The sequence below is a fragment of the Ciconia boyciana genome, chromosome 4, assembly GCF_034638445.1.
Source record: "Ciconia boyciana chromosome 4, ASM3463844v1, whole genome shotgun sequence".
Lineage (NCBI taxonomy): Eukaryota > Metazoa > Chordata > Aves > Ciconiiformes > Ciconiidae > Ciconia > Ciconia boyciana.
Genome location: NC_132937.1, coordinates 45417590 through 45439713, shown reverse-complemented (window position 1 = coordinate 45439713; position 22124 = coordinate 45417590). Strand labels below are relative to the sequence as shown.

At 34.8% G+C, this 22124-nt stretch overlaps 1 protein-coding gene across 3 annotated transcripts in view; it reads left to right on the top strand.

Annotated features, from left to right (window-relative positions):
• FCHO2 (FCH and mu domain containing endocytic adaptor 2) overlaps positions 1 to 22124 on the top strand; it is a 97415-nt gene that overhangs the window by 41290 nt on the left and 34001 nt on the right. For all 3 annotated transcript variants that reach the window (XM_072858947.1, XM_072858946.1, XM_072858948.1), the window contains exons 9-11: positions 10621 to 10665; positions 12383 to 12455; positions 16728 to 16752. In XM_072858947.1, the coding sequence (XP_072715048.1) occupies positions 10621 to 10665; positions 12383 to 12455; positions 16728 to 16752 (143 nt within the window). The remainder of the gene's footprint in view (positions 1 to 10620; positions 10666 to 12382; positions 12456 to 16727; positions 16753 to 22124) is intronic.

Sequence of the window (22124 nt, the reverse complement as noted above, 5' to 3'; positions counted from 1 at the left end):
AGAATTGTATTATTTTCTCTGGGTTGTTTTTGTTTTTTTTTCTAGCAGAAGATAAAGCTTACCAGAAATGAAACTTTCTGAAATCTGGAAAGATTTGGAAGCCTGTTTATAAATACCTGTACATGTAGTTCATTCTTAGTTGATTGCAATGTTAGAGAAGAGCAATGGCTTGAGTCTTGTAACACAAGCTTTTTGAGGAAAAAATGTGGTTTTTAAACTAGGGAAGCAAACACAGGAAGCTGAAGTTGGACTTAAAAACAAACTCAAAACCACCTATCTTGTCTAATAGTTTATCTTTCTAATAAAATGGAAATAAATCTTAAACTGTGCATATAATAGTCTATTTAATGTTAGTGGTCACTAAGTTGTGTTGCACAGGATCCCGCTTCTACTTAACTCATAATTTCATTGACAATAATACTGCAACATAATAGTACATTATACCAGGACAAACTACCATTGGACAACTTCTGCTTTGAATTGACTTGTCTGGTCAACTAGGTCTGTAAGTCATGTTCTTTCTTGAACACAAGTATTTATTCTGGCATTTGAAAATGAATTCTCACTTGATTTGTATTTGACCTTGTGTGTCCATGGTGGTTCTTGGGAAGTACAGGATCTTTTCTGCTTTGTCTTCATTATCATTTTACTGTTGTCTTAATCATTATAGATCACCTGGGTGGCCTTCTGTGTCTGTAATTCCATTTTAAGTGATGGATATTGATTTGTCTGCATTTTGGCAATGTAAGGTACACTGGTGTACCCCTTGACCTGTTGCCTGAATACTACAAGGGTGGGAAAAAGGAAAATGTCTAAGCAGTAGCTAATCGAGCTAGCTGCACAGACCTAAGCCCAGGTTTAACCATAACTATAAAATTTCAAATTCCTATCTTTATTAATAGAGTTTGTAATTTAAATTCTTTATTTAATGTTGAAATTAATTTGTTTTGAAGAGCTTTCTTTATTGGTTGCTCTTTTCAGGGCAAAAGGGGTATCTAGCAAAACAGTTTAAGAAATGCTGTTACTGTCATTAAACTTCTTCCTAAGCCTTGGGAGTTTACTTTCACAGAGTCCCTCTCTGTTTTACTGTCATAGCTGATACAGTCCTTCAGAGGATTGTGTAGTTCTGTATCATTTTTGATAGCCTTGTTCAGGAAGAACAGACAGGAAAATCGGGGTCATCACATGCATTTGTCCTCTTTGCAACCACTGACTTGGATACTGTTATGGATAATATTGGATGATAGTATGCATATTTTGTGTCTTTAAATGCTGAGACATATTTCAAGGTCAAACCTATACTGTCTTGGGCTCCAAGTAGCTCTTTGGACATAAATGTGGGGAAGGGAGATTTTGTAGTAATCCTTAGTGACATGTCTCTCAATGTTATTCCTGTGGTTTCAACTTTCTCCCCCCACAAAGAAGTGTCTTGTACTCACCATAAGCTGCAGAAAAAGCACACCAGAAAGAATTTCACATTGATTTTCTTTGCTTATTGATGGCGCATGTGTGGAAACTGTCATATGCTAATTAGTATTTCCCATTTTACAGTTGGGGTGGAGGGGTAGTTAAGCATGTATACTTTTCTTTTCCCACAAAATGAATCTTCTGTACATGTAAATAGGAAAACACTTTCAAAGCACTACAAAGCAGGAAAGCGTTCCCATGGAGAGGATTTTGTCTAACTGAAAAAAGATTTTTCTGTCTGAAAAATTCTGGATACTATAAAATGTATTTTCCTCTTTTTTCTCTTTAGGAAATGGGTCCCATTAAATGTCTTAACCTCTGATGATTTCATGGGTTTAAGTTCAGAACTTCAGTAAGAAACCATACCCCTCTTGGTTTACAGGGACATTGTGTTACTGTTACAAAGACATGATTCTTTGAAGCAGTCTTTAAAGAGGAGGGCGATAATTTAACATATTTACAATGTCTAGTGTTCCAAAATCTTAGCTGACTCTTCTTTAAGAAGAAAACTACTTGAATGTGTCTGTGCATTTCTTTCATACTTGCATGGTCTGCCTTCAGCAGGTGAATCATGCACCATGCAGTCCGACAGAGCCACTTGTTACACATATTTATAGACTAAGCTTATGCAGTTCTGCTGCTTCTTAGTATTTTTCCCATACACCTCCATATAGCTTTCAGAAAACTTTGTTACTTTCAACACAATTTGACGAAAAGTAGAGGTTTCAAAGACTTTATAAAAATAAGGAGTTGGATAGAGAAGATGGACCCAAACTAGTCATGCCATGTAAGGGAAAGGCAGTTGTAATGATGTAAGTTACTCATTTGCAGAGTCATTGGACAGCTGAGTGTGCGTTTGTATGTATGTGTGTATGTTGGCCAGCCACGTAGCCTGTGGATAGTTCAAAACCAGCCACATCTCACATCCTGTTGTTTATGCAGCCAGAAAGGAAATATGGGGTGAAGTTGAAGCATAAAACAGGAGAAGATTAGGAAAGGGGCTGGGAGTGGTGTGGAGGACAGGACTTGGGGAACGCAGCGCTCTGCAGATTGGTCTTTTCGCGGACATTAATTTTACTGCTCACAGACCTCATGCTTTCATAAATTGTGGCTGAAACTTCGTGTTTGTTGTCATATGCAGCTGTTGCAGGCTAGCTGGATCTCTAACTTGAAACATTGCCTTGGGTATGTGTTTAATGTCTCTTGTTGAAAATTCTTGTGTTATCTGAGCAATAAAAAATATTTTCTTTGTAACTGAAGATGTTTGCCACCTTTTTAGCTTACAGAAAAAAAAAATCTCTCCTTGCTGCTGATAAACTTCGTAATTGACAATAATTATTTTAAAGGTACTCAGATTATGATCATTTTCTTCTTTGTTTTTGCTCTGTAAGCCACATGGAAATATTGCCCCTTGAGAGTAGTGTGCTTGCTGTATTTACGGAGCTTGTACCCAAAGTACCAGAAGAGCCTGAGATGAATAATGTTTCCTTTGATCTGGTGAGCTGAGTGCAGGGCTGGAAGCCTAGTAACAGAATCAGGGTTAGAATTGATTGCTTGTTTAGTAGATGTTCTCCTTGTATGTTAATTTCTTAATCTAAAAAAATACTTTCCTTGGAAGTGCTACATATGTTGATACTGATAATTGTAGTTATTTATGCTGCCACTATTACCTCTATCTTTCCTTTTTCGAAAGGAATACTATAACCATTCTATAGTTTTCTTTTTTCAACATGATTTTTTTTAAAAAAGGAGGATTCAGTCAAGTCTTAAGCATCTCTAGAGGCTATGTATCAGCTAGGCTGATATATAATCCTGAGGATGTAACCAAGAGTTGTCAGAAATTCAGTGATTATTGTGATAGAACTGTATATTTTTTACAATTAGATTAAAGGATACAGTTTTACCGCTATTATTTCAGAATTTTCCCTCAGATTGGCTTGTTAACAGGCCAGTTGTATTTTCTGTCCCTTATCCTCTTTTTGGCAAAGTAGAGCTGACCGAATCCACAAACTAACATTTGCTTGCTGCAGTCTGGTACTAGCGTGATAAATATATCACAAATATGTTATTTACCTCAAAGACGGTAACAGCCATTCATCTTTAGTGCATTCCTACAAATAAGCTATGCTTGAATTTGGTTTTGTTTCTTCTTTTTTTAAATCTTGAATAAGTAGTCCTTTTCCAGGGAAAAATAAAATTCTCCTTTATCTTTTTATAAAATCACTTCTCTTTTTTGGACAGGCAATAAAAATGAGAAGTTAGTGTTAGAAACAGTAATGTTGAGAAAGTATATTTTGGCTTCCTGGCTTCTAAATTTGAAAGCTTGAAAATTTTTTTATAAACATGTCACAGGATCAGATGATAGCAAGAAAAAGATTGCGTATATGTTTGTGTACATACAAAATTGACCTTTGTGATGCAGCTTAACATCTAAACACTAAAACCAGTCATTTGTTTTGACAGCAGAATTAATTGAGGCTAAAACAGTCGAAATTCCACTTGTATCAAGCTGTTCATTAGGAATTGCTGTCTGGCTTTAGTGCTGTCAGAAAAATAACCTGTTCTGCTCTGATTAAATAGCAGAATGATGGTCGGTCCACTGAATTTGAGAGAGAGGTTGAATAAACTTTCTACTGCGGAAACAATTCAGAAGTGACACGCTGCAAGGGGGGTCAGAATGTGCATTGATATCCAGCTGAGCTGTCAACTGGCACTGAGCCAGGCACGCAAAGCTTTGCCATTTGAAGCAGCATGTGAAGCATATGCAGTTTAAAAAAAATTGTCCTCCTTTCATGCATGATTTACACTCAAAGAGACAAACTTTTGTTTTTATCAAAAACAAGAATATGGTTTGTTATTGTACTTGTAACTACAAGTACAGATCTGTGGAGTTTTTTTAGAGGTTTTTGCTTGAAACAGATATGTTAATGTTTATATGTGTGCATGTGTGTGTGTAAACCGATTCCTCAGGATGGGAGGAAGGGCAGACTTTTTTTTTTTTGAGTGTCTGAGTGTTTCCAGTTATTGAAAATGAAATGTAGTTAATAAAAATATATGCATGGGTGGGATAACATTTCTTTCTGTCATGCATACGCCCCTTAAACTAGAAAGAAGACAGTTTCCAAAAGCAGATGCAACTGTAAAGCAGTTTTTAGTTGATTTGTTGACTTCTTGATTTGTTTATCTTTTTAGCTCTGCAGGATTTTCCAGTTCATTGGTATACTTACTGGGGCTCTTTTTCAGGGTATGACATAATAATATGTTTTCCTTCCTAGTAATAGTAGTTGGCTTTTGTATTTGCCTTGTTTGTTTAAGAATCCAAATGGTAAAACTTTTTTTTTCCCCCCTCTATTGAGGAAAGTCCAAATTATTTTATTGCTTTGACCTTAGCAAAACATTCTCCCATTGTCTCTCTCACAGAGGTTTTGTGTAAGGGGTATACAGATAGGTTAGAAAACCTGTCTCTAGGGTTTTGTGGAGATAGGTTTTGTAACTCTTTTCAAGGTAGTTGACAACAAACTTGACTGTCTTCAAGATAATTAGTGTCACTTTGTAGATAAATTAAGTAGCAGGTGTAAGGATGTTATTTATAAACTCTTTTCTGTAGTGGCCTTGTGTATACTCTGAAAATACTGTTCCCATAGACGTGGGCTAAATATGTAGTAGATACTGTCATGTAATTTACAGTGCAATTACATTTTCTTCATTTGTCTTTGCGTAAGATCAGTATCTTCTTATTGCCAGCCATCCACTTTGCCTCTTAGTGTCATGAAAGCCCACATATTTACATGCCTCTTGTAACAAGAAAAACAGTACATGTATTTTCTGAACAGTCTAGGAGATGCCTCCTGAGCTGCAGACTCACTGGTGCTTAATTTATGCCAGTGTCACTTATTGTAAATTATTAGATTGGTTAAAATACAAAATTTCTATTTATTTGAATTACCTTTTGCCTTTTCTGTTCTAGCAAACCAAAGCTTCCTCATTTTCAAGAGCCTAAGAACTGACCTACTCCGGATGTATTTGCTTCAGTCTCTTGTCAAATAGCAGCTGTCTGCTTCCATGTGTCTGTAAAACCATCATCCGTTTGCCTTTTCTTCGTGTCCATATCTGTCCCAGCTGGTAGAATGCTGTGAGCTGCAGCAGCTTGCCTTGGAAAGTGCTTTAGGATGATGCTTGGTGGGAATGTTTACATACAATTAGAGGACCTTACTGATTTTTGACGCCTGCTCCCTTTGTAGAATACTAAATTCTCATTAGCATCCTGATAGCTAGGTATGTATCCGTAAGTGACTGAAATCCCACTAGATACTCATACCTCTTTCTGTTATAAAGGCTAACCTTCATTTATGCACCTTATTATTTTTTTCTGTTCTGTGTGTGTACAGTAACAAATACTTTCCAGTCTGTGTACAGGTATTTGAGATGCTTAAGCCATGGCTACCATTCTATGGATCAATGTAAAAACAAGCAGACCACACTGTAAAAAAGTTATCTTGAGCCTGAAACTATCCATGCTTAACCCAACAGAACATTAATTCAGAGACTTTTGCAAGGGTTGGACTAGATCTCAGCTATAACTTTTTACTTACTCTGATAAGTGTCTTAAAATGTGTTTTTTATTTTTACAGTGCTGCTTTAGTTCTATTATTTGCTTTTATTTTGTGTTCATATGAATGCTTGAGAATAGGCTTCCTTCTCAATTCACATTGTTGTCTTGCCTTGTTATGAGAAAAAGAACAAAGGAAATCTCAATCCTTTGACTGTAGTACTGCAGAATATCATTATTATCGTCATCATTATCGTCATCATTATCGTCATTGCAGTATGGCAACATCTAGATGGTCCTTTTTGGTGCTTTGGTCTAGCATGTGGCAGGGACTCTAGAGACTGCTTCAGGGAATTACTTTAGTCCCCAACATCAGCAATACTTCTTAAATGTGAAACAACTGCTTTTCTTTCTTTGGATGTTGCAATGGACAGTGAATCTGTGTACTTGCTTCAGAAATTTTGGCCATTATAATCTTCCAGATTTCAAGCTGAAATCCTTGTTGGCATTAAGCCTTTGTCTATACGTCAATCATTGGGCACAGGTCTGTTAAGAAAACTTTTCTGCCTCATAGAGAAGAGGTAGTACATCCACCTTAAAATCTTCATGTATCTGTGACAAAAGTTACTGTGATACCAGCACATGAGTTTGCATGCTTTGACTTTCATCTATATTTACACCTGTCTGGCAATCTCCATTAATGCCAACCCACTGGGACTTTTTGACTATAATGATTAGAGAATCAAGAGTCAGAAAGATAGATGTTATGGTGGTTCAGAGAAGAAAGCTTTTTGAGGGTTTTTTGCAGGGATAATGCAGATGCTTTTGTTTCCATAAACACAAGTACAGTGGACAGTGCAGGCAACTTCTTAAGAAAGCATCCGAATTCCTTATTGATGGTATGCTCCCATAGCAATATGTATGCCTAAGGCCTTTTGGCTGGCTAGGGGACTGCAGCTGCTTCTAGCAGGAGACGAATGTGCTGTCAGTACACACTTCTGGCTGGGCTACAGTATTATTACCTCTTTGAGCACAAAGACATCTGCCCACAGGAGACTCCAGCTGTTATGTGGGCTACCAAAAGCTCATCACAGCTATCCTGTTTTCTAAATTGGTTCACCATAGAGCGCCACAGAAAATGTCTATTTCTGTAATGTTATTTTGCTTAAAAAATACTACTCCCCAGGCAAAACATGGTACTCTCTACAGCAGGCATATAGAAAGCAGAACTGTTGAGAGATCTAAAGTGACAGAACAAAACTCTAAGAAAATTAGAAACTGCTACAAATTTCACTCTACTCCGCTCAAAAGGGCAAAATGTATGAATTTCCTTTGCTGCAAGCAAATAATGCAGCATGTGTTATTGGTGGGGGTGGGTTAAATACAAATTTTACAAAACCAGCAAACATATTTGGGCATTAGAGGAAAAGGCTGAACTTAATTTTTTAATGTTTGTGGATTCACTAGGGACAGCCACTGGCATCTTGAATTTCTGAGATTCCAAAGGGTGAAGGGCCCTATAGGAATTTCAGTTAAGTAGGAAAAGTAAGTTAGGATCAAAAGATGCTTTTGAATTGTAACTGATTCACGTAATTGTTGTAAGAAAATGCTGTTTTCATGATTGTTATTTATCTTTCCTGCAATACAGCAGCTAGTAGATGCAGGGGAAGGAAAGAGAGCACGTGTAGGGAGAAGGGACTCCTATGGTAACTGCCCATTTTGGTGAAGCATAAAATAAGCTAATAGGTATCATTAAGAAGAAAGTGTATTTAAAATTTCCAAGTTAACTTCATAGACCTTAGTGAAAAGTGGGACCTGCTTACTGAAATTTTTTGCACACCTTCCATCTCATTACTGTCTCAGACAGTTCTTCAGTAACTGAGATTTTTTTCAGATTGCATTTTATAGTTTTCCCAATGAGAAAATAATACCTTGTTGCAAGAGTGAAGTGAATTTTTGGGGGATAAACCACCTTTTGTTAAATCTAATTGAAAATGCTAATCTGATCTTCATATCTGTGCAGTTCTGTACTAAGCATGAATGTTTATCTCTTCAAATAAGAAGTTTATCAAGCTGTAAAAAAACCCACCTTCAAAGACAAGTGTTAGGCAAGTGTAATGGACAAAATACAGGAACTTGGATGTGTTGTTAAAGAAAATCTTTGCTTTCTGCTTGTGTTAGAAGTGAAAGTTAAAGATACTAATCTGCAATAAGGATGAGTTTTACTTGAGCCTTGAATATTTATTTTATCATTAGTATAAAAGTCTTAAAAGTCTTGGGGTCGGTCTTGATAGCTGGAAAGGGTAAAGAAAAAGATGGTATTCTGAAAAATCTTGAGTATTGTTTTTCTCTAAAAATATGTTTAAGTCTCTGTTGTTTACAGTTTTTTCCTTCTGTTTTTGTTTTGGGGATGAGTGTTTGTGGTTGGTTTGGCTTTTGGGTTTTTTTCGTGGCCAGATGGGAATATGTATAGAAGCAAGAAACAGAAGTAGCTGAATCCTTAGCAAAGTGATGAAAAATGCATTGTCTGAAGTGTAGTGCTGAAGAAGTAACGGATTTAATCTTCAGCTTCTATGTTTTATGGTATTTTTCTGAATTTCTTGCTCAATATATTTTGAACAATAGAGTTTAAATTCCTAAAATAAAATTTTTATTAAATCAGTGTGGGAATGTAGGCATCTATAGTTCTCTAAAGCCATTTTTCTGGATTTTTTTGCTGGTTTTTGTTTTGTGAGATACCCATGTTTGCTGATTTGTGGAGCATGCTGATTTTAGTTTACTGTGAATTTAGTGGAGAGCAAAGGAGAAGGGATTGGAAGACCAGCTTAAAATGCCCATGTATTTACAATATTTAGTAGAATGGGACAGCTGTTAGGAATTTGTGTTTCATCTTGTTATATTGAATAATTAGACTTGCGTTTGAAATTATTTAATAATTGAAATTTAAAGGGCAGTTAAGACTGCCATTTGAGATTGGTCTTGTGATATTCTGTTCTCAAGAGGTTCATTTGGAGGCCAAACAATTACATTATGATAAATGGGATATTGATGGGTTCTAGTCCCAGATTCTCATCCTGCTGCTAGTTTTACAAGCACTCAGATCTTTTTTTACTGGCAGGGAAAGTTTTGCAGACTCAGTCTTAATTACAATAAATACAAGTCATTACTCTGAGCACACCTTTTTTTAAAAAAAAATCATTAGAAGTCTGTAAAATTTCAAAGAAAATATCTGGTAGATTTTATCTGTCTAAAATAATTCAATTTGCTTGACATCAGTGAGTATTGAGTTACATTGTCAGTTTCTCAATTGTCTTTCTATTTGTTTGACATAAGCATTAATTTTTTTCATTTGCAGTTTTGAGAAATGCTGTCAAATGTAGTATTTATACTGAGTTGAACACAATTTTGCAGTGCAAGAGTTAAATATACATACTGGGGGTTACATTACAAATAGAACCATTTGAGGTACTTAACTGCATGAAACAAATACAAATTAATCCCAGTTGTGTAATTTACAATGCTAATTCACAGCTAAATTATTTTTTACTTTCATTGTGGCATCTCAAATTGCAGCACAATGATTTGCTATGGTGTATTATTTAAAATCAAACTGAAGCTTGTAGTCTCCATGTTTCTTGTATCTGAGATCTGTTTATATCAGCTATTTTAAGACTAAGAGTATGACATATTCATTTTGAAAAGAGTACAAGTGAAGATCCTGGAAAATGCTTTCAAGTACCCCTTTTATTTTACGTGAAAGCACGCTGAAAATTGCACAGCTCTTGGTTTTATGGTGGATGCTCACAAATAATCATAACTTCATAATAAAGATAAATCAGAGCACTTACTAGCAGGTGTGTTTTGGGGCAGGAGTGAAAGTAGTTTCTGTATTTGAGGTTTCCACAGTCCCTTTACTTCCAGTTGGTTTTAATTTACATTTTCAAGATTGACTGTTACCTTATGTCAACTGTAATGGCAAGCCATAATAATGAATTTATTTAGATACAGCACTTGACTAGTGTTCTCTGCTTTTTTGTCCTGTTTAGTCTTAATTATTTTTTTAAAGTTTTTTATCTTCTTTATTGCTATGTTTAAGATTCTGCATGCCACTTTTAACTGTCTAGGTAATTGGCTATGAAGAGGAAACAGGAGAACTAATAATACAGAGTTAGCAAAAGTATGAATCTCAAAATTAGGGCTATAGCTGTGTTTTTTTCCTTTTTGATTTTTCTTTATATAGCTCTTGTTCATTAAAATAAGATAAATTGAAAACTTTACACTGATACTGTATTATAATGCAATTTGGAATGAGGACACTAATTAGGGATGTTTCATGTGGTTGTAATAATATAGGCAATTGAATTGTATTTAGACAGTGTGCACTAGTATTTTAATTTTTCAGTATGAAAGAGTGAAAATATTTAATGATTTGCCGTGCATGTATGATTTTGCAATCTGTTTGACCATTGGCAGGGTAATTGTGCTTTTCAGTTACCACCTGAATTTATAATTAGATTATCTAGTATTTTCAGGAAATATTAAGTCATTAAAATATCTTAGATTAAAATTGACCTAATGTTTATCTTCATTATCATTTTTTTAAGGCCCTATTGAATTTGAAGAATGTAACACATCCAGTGCAGTTGAAGGTGAGTTGTTGTAGCATAGTTATTTACGTAAGAATCCTGAGGATAAGGACCTGAAACTGTGGAGTGAAGGCTATTCAGTGTCTGAATCTGTATAACTTTAAAGTACTCCAGTAGGCTAAAAAGCAGTTTTCCTTTTGAGAAACAAACTTCAACAAAAATAAGACCGATGTACTTTATAAGCCTAATGCACAGAAGTCAGAGAATTTTAATGTTTCTTACAAATATATTTTGGCTAAGATCCTGTCTTTGCAGAGGTTTGGATTTGGTTCATTTATGACTGTGTTGTAACTTAATTTACAAGTGTCAAAACATGGCCCAGGCTCTTTCCATTGTTACCATGTTAGTTATACCAAGTCTAATGCAGTATTATAGTCGCAAAGCCTTTCTTTGTTGGGGTAGCTTATTTTGCTTAGAGGATTGTTTTAAGTGGTTAAGAACTGCTTTATTTCTATAAGCTATGTATTTACTTTTGGGACAGAGGAGTTAGCAGTATAGCTATAGCAGCTGACAACTTTTAAGTTGCCAAGATTGCAGCTGAGACTTAAAGTCTTTTTTAACTGAAGCAGAGAGGATCCATGTTCAGAAACTACTCTCATACTCCATTTGTCATTGTTTTGGGCTGCATAAGGCACAGAAAGAAAGTAAAGCTCAGACTAGCATTTAAAAATAATTTTGGAGCAAATTCCGTCTCTATTAAAATGTAAGATATGGCTGAGTTTACAGCTACCTGATTTGAGAAGTTTTGAGTTATTTAACCCTGAAAATTTCTAAGAGTGGAGAGATTCCTTATGTGCTGTGTAATGTATTTCTGTAAAGGGGAATATAATGGGTTTTTTTAATTATGTGCTTGAATTTTGAGTTGTTACATTTTGGAAACCAAATTATTTACACCATTTTGCTCAAAAGCATGCTGTCAGTAGTATCACACATCAAAACAAAATTGCAGACTATTTGGATCAGTTGCTTGCACTTAGTAATTTTGTTTGGCAGTCTGCTTCAGCAAAAATTGGGGAGAGAAGCAGACGTGACAGCAAGTGTGATGGAATATTTAAATTTATTTTCATTTCAGTACATTAAATGAGTATGAAAGTAAACTTTTTTCTGTACTATACCTATATGTATCCAGTGCTAAAAACAGGGAAAAAGCAACAGAGGAGAGGCATGGTTCCAGACTCAGTGAAAGCCAGCCTTAGAGCTGGCTACAGCACTGGGAAATCATGAACTCAGCATCAGCTGAAAAGCAAAGAGATGTTCTCTTTTTTCACAGGACCAAGATGCTACTTCTTAGGAGAGACAGGGGCTTGCAGCTGTTGGGACCATGCAGGGACATAACAACAGGGTGTTGAACTGCAGTAGCTGGGAGAGGCAGGGTTCAGTTTCTGATCCAAGTGCATTGGCTATTCAGGATCGGCCAGAGCAATAGCTCCTCTTGAGTTTCTGTGAGCAGAGTCCCTTTCCTCAAAACTGGCAGTACACCCATTTTCTAGTAAAAAAAGTGACAGTCTGCATACCCAACTTGGAGAGTTGGATGTACAGTGCAAATCAGTTTTATAAGGACTTATGTTCCCTTAGTTTGGCTCCATACCTACCTCCACTGTTAGATTTTTCTATCACTTGTGGCAGCATTTAAAGTGTATTGGCTTTGGTATGCACCAGTGTTTGACATTGCTATATATGACATTGCTAAATCTTTAAATGAAAAGTGTTTGTTCCATAGGGATAAAACCACGGAAGAGAAAGCCTTTTGGTTTATCAGGAATAATGAAAAAAGAAAAAGATGCTGAATCTGTGTAAGTATATTTCCATCTTGAAGCCTTGTCTTGTATGAAAACTAGTAAAAGCATGGGGATAAACATTAGCTGATGTTTAACAAAAAAATGGGTTTATAACAAGTTTAGAGGAATGCTATGAATATGAAAACATCACAGCTATTTAAGATTTTTGTAACTAAGGGTTTTAAGGAAATAACACAAATGTATTTGCAGTAGTCTACTCATGTTTCATTCTTCCCTGTGTATAGGTAAGTAGTTCTCCCTTGTTCTACATTTGAACATTGTAAATAATGTGATTCTCACTTGTAGCTCTGTACATGGAAAAAGTACTGGGCGCCTGTGTTTGGAGAATTAAAGCTTCAGTTACTCTTTTATTAGAAAAACTTTTGTGTACAGTATTGAAGGACAGAAAAATCTTTGAATGTTTTTTCAGTACATTATGTGCACACTCATTTCTGAAAGACCATCATTCTAACTCATGATTGATGTCCCAGCTATACCCTCTGCCATATTCATTGCATGTGCTCTGTCTCCCAGGAGTTAAAACTCTCCAGAGAAGAGTTGAATAGAAGTTCTTAGATGGATTGGTTGCAGTCTACGTAGTAGTAGTTTGGTCCAGTGTATTTTTTTCATCATTTCTAGATGTGTTTTCTCAATAGACGTGTTTGATTTAACAGAAAATAGCTTACAATTTGACAAACTTAGCAATATAGAAATATTCTGAGGCAACATCTGCATACATACTTTTTAAAAGTACTTTAAAAAAATGCTTTGCCAGCCTTAGTTTTTAATATAATTCTGCAAAATTAATGACCTAAGAACTGCAGGTGCTAATTATTTGCACATACAAAGTGCCTTATAGCTATTTTTCTTTTAGTGTTTAATTTTAATAGTGATACACTTCTAAACCATGCTTTTTCTTCTCTCTGTCATGGTGCCTTTAGGGCTCCAAGGTGTTGGTTTTTTAAGTCATTCCTCTATATTTCTGTTCTTTCTGTAATTTAGTCTTTCCCCCTCCCTCTCTTCTGTACTTTATTAAGCTGGAGTAAATAGTAAGAGAAGTGTTGTATATAGTGTGATTTTCGTCAGCAGTAATCTGAGAATACTATTTTGTTACAAAGGATCATTTTTTCTGATGAAGGTTTAGTTTAAAATAATTAAATTAAAATGTTATAAATATTTGATGATATTCATGTTCTAAACAGCTTTAGTGCCCTTTTAAAAAGTAATCCATTCTCTCTGGAAAGTTATTTACTACATTTCTTTTTGTGATGCAAAACCGCTGCAGTATCAAATGGCAGCAAAAAAGTATGTTCGATCATTTGCCTTTTGTATCTTGCATTTACTTCATTGCAAAGTAGTGATTTTGATAGTATCGAGTACTGTTGTATGATTGAATTCTGTAGCTGTCAGCTTTTCTTGTCCAACAAAATAATTATTTTGCCACCATGTGGGTTATTCCTCAAGCTAATCTCATGTCATGTATGTTATAAGCCTCCTTGCAAACCAGGCATCTCCTTCCATCCATTCTTTGGCAGATGATGAAATGTAATCTAGCCCCAGCAAAGATTTGGGGCTCTTAGTAGTAATTTTCTGGAGACAGTAAAGGCCTGGAAGCTCCAAACGGACCTTCCCAGGTGTATGACTCAATGTGTCCTTACTCAGAGATCATGTTTTTCTTTGACCTGTAACAGAAAGAAAACTTTCTTAGGCACTGAGGGCTGAAAACTGGCTTCTAGACTATGTGAAACACTTTCTACCTTTGTATGCTTATCCATCGCAGTATCTGAATACTTTTCTAAAAGCTGCTTTTTCCCAAAGACATTTTATTTAATGTTGGAAGATATCAGTGTCTCTTTCTAGAAAAAAAATTGTTTTTCATGGCACAATGATGCCATTACAAAACATAAATCAGCTCAGCTACTCTGAAATGGGAAAAGAATTTGCCTTGCTTTCAACAAGTTGGACTGAAATTTTATTTATATTATTTTATTTGTTTCTATATTTGCACACAATACAAAAATGAATAGATTCTGAGGTCAGAAAGAAAGAAGTATGACAGCATGATATTGACCTGTTATGTAACACATGCCATAGGCTTTTACAGAGATTCTTGCATTCATCCATAACTTCTAAATGAACTAGAATGTCACAAATAAATGAGGATTCATTTTGTGCTTAAGTAAAATATTCTAATAGTTATTTATGATCTCTTTAAAAAATTTTATTGCTAGTCTAAATTTTGTCTGATTTAATCTTCAGCTGATGATCCTGTTATAGGCTGTATATGATGAAACTCTGTATCATCAGAAACTTCTCAGCACATAGAGGTCAAGTCCTTTCTTAATCTCTTGTTAAATTAGGCTGTAAGCTTGTTCAATTTGTGTAGGACAGGCTTTCCACATCTAGAAAAACTCTCATGGTTTGTAGGGTTTTCAGTTTCTCAGTACAGTTTTTAAGGTGTTGAGACCTAAAGTGGATGTTGTGTCTAGTAATGGTTTTATACAGGGAAATACCATACATAATGTATTTATTACATATTGCTATACAGGTTAATCAAGGATTTCACTTCTTTTTCTAACCACTACTTTGCATGATTTGGTTGTTTTAGTTTTTATCTACAATCCTTAAATTCCCTTACAGAATCCCTATTTGCTGAAATGTTACCTTATACTAGAAGCATGACCTAGTTCTTTACTCTTAAAAGAAAGATCATGCATCTAGTGATGTAAAAGCACATCTGTCTAAAACCTGATGTCCTCATTTTCCACTTCACCAGCATTTGCAGACTATTGAGGTTTCCTTTGTATCTTGAGAACAGATCCTGGGGGGTGCTGTTGGTGCTCCTCTGAATGGTACTAGATCTGCCATTACTTTTTGAGATCTATTAGCTCGCTAATTTTGAAAATCTTCATTATGGGCTGAATTACTTTCATTGTAGTTTGCCTCACATCTTTCACATTTCTTAACTTTTATGGGCTTCAGACTCCTGTTTGAATAGACACTTTTTAAAACCACATGTCAGAAAATGTATTTGTTATATCTTTTGAGTGAAGTCTAATATGTTGTGTCTTTGAGCTGTAAAATAGCTTTTAAAATAGCTCTTTCTATTGCTATGAATTCAGTTTAGCCAGCAGAGGGAGATAAGATGTAAGTCAATTAGAAACTTGGTCGCGTATGTTTTCTTTTGTGTAAGGCCTTTCAGAGGAGACGGGATCCTTCATCTCACTGTCAATTCCTTAACAGACTGTACAAATTTCATATTAATGCTTCCATGTTAGCAAGTTTTCATACCTAATTTTAAAGATACTGTAGTTTTTACACTTCACCCGTTTAGCCTTTCAGAGAATATGATTTAGATTGCAATAAATTTCTTTTTTTTTCCCCTCTTTTTTTTCTGTAAGTGCATGTTTAGGGTGTTCAGTTTGATTATATAGAATCACTGTTGTTCTGTTACACTGGCGCTTATGGCTTTATTTGTCAGGATGCAGATTAGAGAGGACTTGTATGCCACTCAAGTATTCCCACGTTCTGTAAATGTAATTGTTTCTGCTTTTTGCAGACATCGGAGAGAATCAGTGTCATCCATTTTTTTTCAAAATACCACTGCTTAAATTGAAGTTATAGTGGAAAAATATAACACTTGTGAATAATGTGCTTGCAGTTACTGCCTTTTTGCTGATGACATTTGGTTTTTTGTTCTTTGGGATTTTTTTTAAAGTGCTTATTAGGAGGGTACTCTATTATTTTTTTCAGCATCTTCTAGTGCTTGACTGCAACTGTGCTTGACAAACATGAACTAAGAATGAAATTCCAAAAGAGGGAAGTTCTGAATTTCTCTAACAATAGTCTTAATTTCTTTGGGAACTGGTTATTGTCCAAAATGTTTTGCAATTGCATGCGGACTATTTCATTAGGATTGATGACTTCTACTTATTGTGTACATCAACCACAGAGACCTGATTCTTAACGTATATTAATCCAGAATACAGCATGGTACTCCTGGCTTCCCTTGATATCCCCCCCCCCCATGATGTGAGTTTGCTATTTCAGCATTTCTTTTCAGTTTTTCTTCTGCGGTGTTTTAAGCATAAACTTTCAGCTTTTATTTAAATCTCATTCAGTTACATGTGGATTATTTATACTGAAAATTTTAGCAGAGTCTGAGAGGGAAAAGGGTCAAATGCAATGTTTCAAATTAATTCAAAATATTAAAGGAAGTACCAGAACTGTATGAATAAAATAATTTCTGCATTTTATAATTGTGTATTTTCTTTATTTTTTTAATAGGGAGTGTCCAGATGCAGACTCAGTTGTAAGTAGACTTATTTCCAAATGCATGTGCTAATATTGTTGAGCACCACAATCTGATGAAACTTAACTTATATACAGTCCCTGTAATGCATTATTTATCTGATAGAGGATTTAGTATTTTGATAATGTAGTTGAAGTGTTAATTTTGCTCAGTACATAATCTCTAGCGGTATATACAAATATGTGTCAGTAATATATTTATATTTCTTAACAATTTTAGGTTTTAAACAAGGTGTTTTTACTGCAAGTATTTGCTAGTTTATTTTTCAAGTTAATACTTTAAATTGCTTGGCTAATAGATTCTAAGTATGAAAAAAGTTCAGTTTATCATGCACCCAACTCTGTATCATCATATTCCTCTGCTTACTACTGTTTCCTTTGAGAAATCCTTCTAATATTGATGACGTTCTGCTTTATCACTGGCAACAGAGTGTAGAAATGTACTTTTTAAAATACAGCTTTAAATGCAGTATCTCTAGATGCACTTTATTAATGGCCTGGTTTTCATTGCTGTCAGTTTGATCTGTGATATGTCTTACAATTTCATTTGCTAAATTCAAATAAGTGACAGTTGCAAATTAAATTGGTATGTTAATGCTTTTTTTTATTTCCTTAACTGAGCCTTTTATTTTATTTAAACATGTATGTTGTCTTGAATTATATGTAACAGATTGCAGCTCCCTATAGCTATAGTAGGGAATAAGTTACAGAATAATTTAAGTGATTTTCTGTAGACTGATTTGTTTTTCAGTTCATTTATTTAGTTGCCAATTATATGAAACAATTTAAGTTTCCAAGTTCACCTATTTTGTGGATTTTCTTCTTTGCATTTAATATCTGGGATTTTTAGTACCTAATATTAAAACTTCCTTTGAGAACTTCATTTTAAAAAATCTAGTAGAATCATTCTTTGAAGTAAGGAAAAGTAAGTTTTGCCACATAATAGAACTATATGTCTAAGAACAGCCTTGTAAGCATCATCAAGACAGTTATTTTTATCCTGTGCAAAATCATCTTGATTTAGGGCAAATTTCTTTTCTTGGGTATATTTAAAGGAAAGTAACTTTAGAATTATCCCTATAATTATCAGGCTTTTCATGGAAATAATATCTTTTGGCAGTTCAGGTTGGGTCAGTGGCGTGAACCACAACTGAGTTTGACTTGCAGTGTTTATTTTCTTCTTTGCTTATTTTGGTCTCTACATTTTTGAAAAATAATTAGTTCAAAAAATTCAACTGTAAATGTGTCTGACACTCTTTGGCTGCATGAGGCACACCATATGATCATCTAAGTTAATTGTTCTGTCTAGATGTAAGGCATATTTGGTTAAAAAAAAGACCTAACTTTCACAGTGTCTAACAACAAAACTGATACTTTTGTTGCATTCTCTTTTTTTTTTTTTTTATGCCCAACATTTTATGACTGCATTTGGAATTTAAAATATATCATTTCTTCTTGCTTGCTACAAGCAACAGTATTCTTCTGAATGGTAGAATGCTTTAATAGCAGAAGCCATTACTGTCATTCTCATGAAAAATGATGCAGCATACTATAGATTATTAATTTCACCCCTTACAAAAAAGCACCCCAGAGTGCTTTGACATTTTAAGGTTGATGTCCTCTTCTGGAAGGTCACATTTCAAATGTTTTTCATTTTTCTTGTCTTTTACTTTAAGATTTTCTTTCTGTTTAATTTTTCAAACTTGATCTAAATAGTTATAGCCAGCTATATTGTTATCTCTATGAGGATTTGTTTTGTACAGACCTTTGCAATAAATTACGCATTTCAAGAAATTGAACTTGGAAATGTATTATTAAAAAAAAATAAAAGTAAAGCCATTATCATTTGTGTTTGCTGGAAAATACTGAGGACCAACCTTCAGAAAATTCAGCTTATTTAAGGTGTCCCAATTATTATTTTGGTAAGCTTTGGTCACTCACAGAAAATCTCTGTCTGGCTTTTATATTATTATGATGATCTTTTTTTAAAAGGTGGCTTTTGTTTATTTATCAAGAATTTTAATTGTGTGAAATAAATGTAAGAGATAACCACTCTACAATTGTTTATAACTATAAGCGCTGAGGTAAATATGTTGAAATTTTAGAAGTTAACAATCCAGTAAGAACTGACTTCAATATTTTATCTACCAGTTCTACATGATAGTGTGGATCTTTGAACATACAGTGTATAGTCAGTACCATTAGGGCCTTCTCACTAGTCCAAAATGTGTAATGCAGTGTGTTCGAACTTGTATTCTCTGTTTCCAGAAAACAAAACAGTGACATGGTCCTAAAAAATGTCTTTTGTATCAAAATGGAAGTTCTCAAATTTATCTGTGGCAAGCCATCTGCTTATGCTCATCCTTTTTGTAGCTGCCAGATTATATATATTGGAAAATGTGATGCATTTGAATAAATTGTTAATTCCTATCAATAATTTTTTTTAACTGCTATAGGAGGTTTTTATGTGCTCATGAGTAGGAAGGCAGCTGTGAACTGAGAACTGGTATTTGTTAAAAGGGTTGAGCACTTCAATAAGCAGTCTCTGTTTAAATATAGATGACAGTATGTCATGAGATTTAAAATTCCTGTGTTGTTATATGTCAGTCTACACATGTAACTTCCATTAAGCTAAGCCTTGATAATTAAGAAAAGTAGAAAGTTAACTATGTGTACACTAGAAAGAGATAGCAACTGAAGTCTGGCTCTGAGTGTGTTTATTACCTAGAAAGTTTTTCCAAAGGCAGAACTAATTGTCTTGTTTCCCATAGGTTTGCCATGTCTCTAGGGATGGTCTATAGGAAGATATGAGCTCTAGTACAAACTTTTGTTTTGGGGAAGCATTTACAAGGTTCCACTTGTGTCCAGTAAGATCTGAATTTGTATTGCAACCCTTCCCTTGGTTGGAATACTTGCAGATCTCTTTCTTCTACTTGACTGCCTATTTTCATAAAGACTGTAGTAATGTAATTATCTCTGAGTCCTCTGTTCTGTCTGTCAAATCCATTTGAAATTGTCCAGTAAGTTCAAAAGTAATTAAGAAGGGAGCCACAGATGCACGGAACATAATGCTGAAACTTTTTTTTCATAGGAAACTGGAATGCAGACAAATATATCGAGGCATTCAAAACTTTTCATTAACCTCTTTACATATGAGTGTAGCATAATTATCGTTGTATAGAATTATACACCATTTTTATTGCTGGGGACTGGTTGAATTTGGAACCACCAAACTCTAATTAGTGGAACACAAGTGTAACCTTATATTTAGTGAAATTAAAATGTTTTTCTCCATTCGCATTTTGTAATGTTTAGTTCTGGCGTATTTTGAATAGCTGCCATTGATATAGGGTATGAGGCTTTGTAGTCACAGCATAAGACAGAGGCACTTTGAATACCTGTTTTCCTTTCTTTCTTTCTGCATCTCTGGCAATGGAAGAAACTGACTGGCTACTCTTTTCTCCATTTCTTTTGGGTTAATAGGCACCCTAAGGAGAGGAGGCTGATAATATGTGATACTTCTGTCTTAACCTAAGGATAAACCTGAGTCAAATTTACATCTCAAATATGTCAAAAGTGGAGAGGCTCTTTTTTCTCTTGTTCCAGGCTATGAGCTTCAACTGCTTACTTTGAGTTTGCTTCGGGCCTCATCTGGATTACAGGAAGTCAGTCCAGTTCAGTAAAATGGTAGAAAGTTCACCCGGCAGAAAAAGAAACAGTGAGCTGTTCAGCTGCGCTGTATCTTGAAGCATACCCTGAGAAAAACTTGATAAGGAGCTCTCATAACCACTGTATATATCCCAGGCGAGGAGAAAATAGATAGAAATCAAACTGAAGTATAGTGAAGGTTCTTTGCTTCTTGACCAATGACCAACCTGTAAGCAGTGCTAATGTCTCTGAGGGAACGCCAAATGAAGTAGCTAGATTGCAATACACTCCACATGTTCCTCTCCTGTCCTTTGTGTGTAGCCAGAGGAACTAATGGTATGGTAATGGTGTGGCTTCTTCCATTACTTTTGGATGAGACAGATGGGACAGAGCAAGGAAACTGAGACAAAGTATTCACCAAAACTCAAAACATAAGTTTTGGCAATAGTATGCTTAGTCCTTATGCTTTTTGTATAGGCAGTTTACTTTGTTATTTATTATGTCCTTATGTTTTATTTCTTTAAAAAATTATTCACCCCAGAGAGTTTGAAAGAACATACCAATGCAAAGACAGAGTTATGAGCCCTAAATTTTTAATGTATATTTAAAACTATGTAATACCTTAAGTAGTAATGTGTTGTATTACATCTGCAAACACAGGGAAAACTGTGTGTGTTTTATACCTATATGTTTAATTGCTTAACAGAACCTGTGAGAATGTGAAACCTCCTTCCAAGGAAGTCCACGTTTCCAGTTACTTCCGCAGAGTTCAGTTGACATCCATATGGAGCTTTTTTTTAGTGCAAAGACTACAAATAATGTGCTTGGGTAGGGGGCTAGACCAGACCTTCATCCCCGTCATATTAATAACTACTTCTTACAGAAACCCCAAATTTGCAAAGATCTTCCTCTGTGTTGAAGTTCAAAAATGACACATGTATACATGAAGGTTGTGGTTTTTCCCTCTGATCAGCATGGTAGGCAAATCAGGTCTTGTCTGTATTGTGTGCCTGATACTTAAAGGGTGCACTGTTGTCCATGACATAACATGTAGTTCTGTAACTGTAGGAGTGTGGAGAAAGGAGTTAGTCATGTAAATGTAAATACCTTCATTAACATCAGATTCGTGAATATGTATCTCTCTCAAAATGCTGTGTCCTCTACCACTGTTACAAAATGTAGATTAGTAAATAAAATTCTGATGTTTCAGAGAGCAGAACTGTTCACCTCTTCAGCCATTCAAAATATTGAAAACAATATTTTGAAATTACTACTTAACTTCTAAGTAAGATTTTGAGGTACCGTTTTGCTTCTGTGTAACACAATTTGTCTTTGTCAGTACAAAGGTACATTAAGTATCTTCCACCCTTTTCTTCTATTGGTTTACACAAAAATAGAAATTCAGTATCTCATTAATGAAAGCAGAAGGTGTTTTAAGAACGATCAGAAATTGGTACAAGATCAATCTGAATCATTGACAAAGCTGTAAATACAAAGCGGATGTTTTCTGACTTTGTATACACTGTGTAGAGGCAGATGTTTTAAATTATATATATTTAAATTTTAGAAACAGGGAAAAAAAAGAAATACGAATTAAGTTTTCTGCACAATGTTAGAAAAAAGTGGTAATGTAGGCCTGCTGAAAAAGAAGCAAGGAATTTTTCAGTTCCTGTGTTCAGAACTTAAGCTATAAAGCATCCATCTCTGTTACATCCGTATTAACTT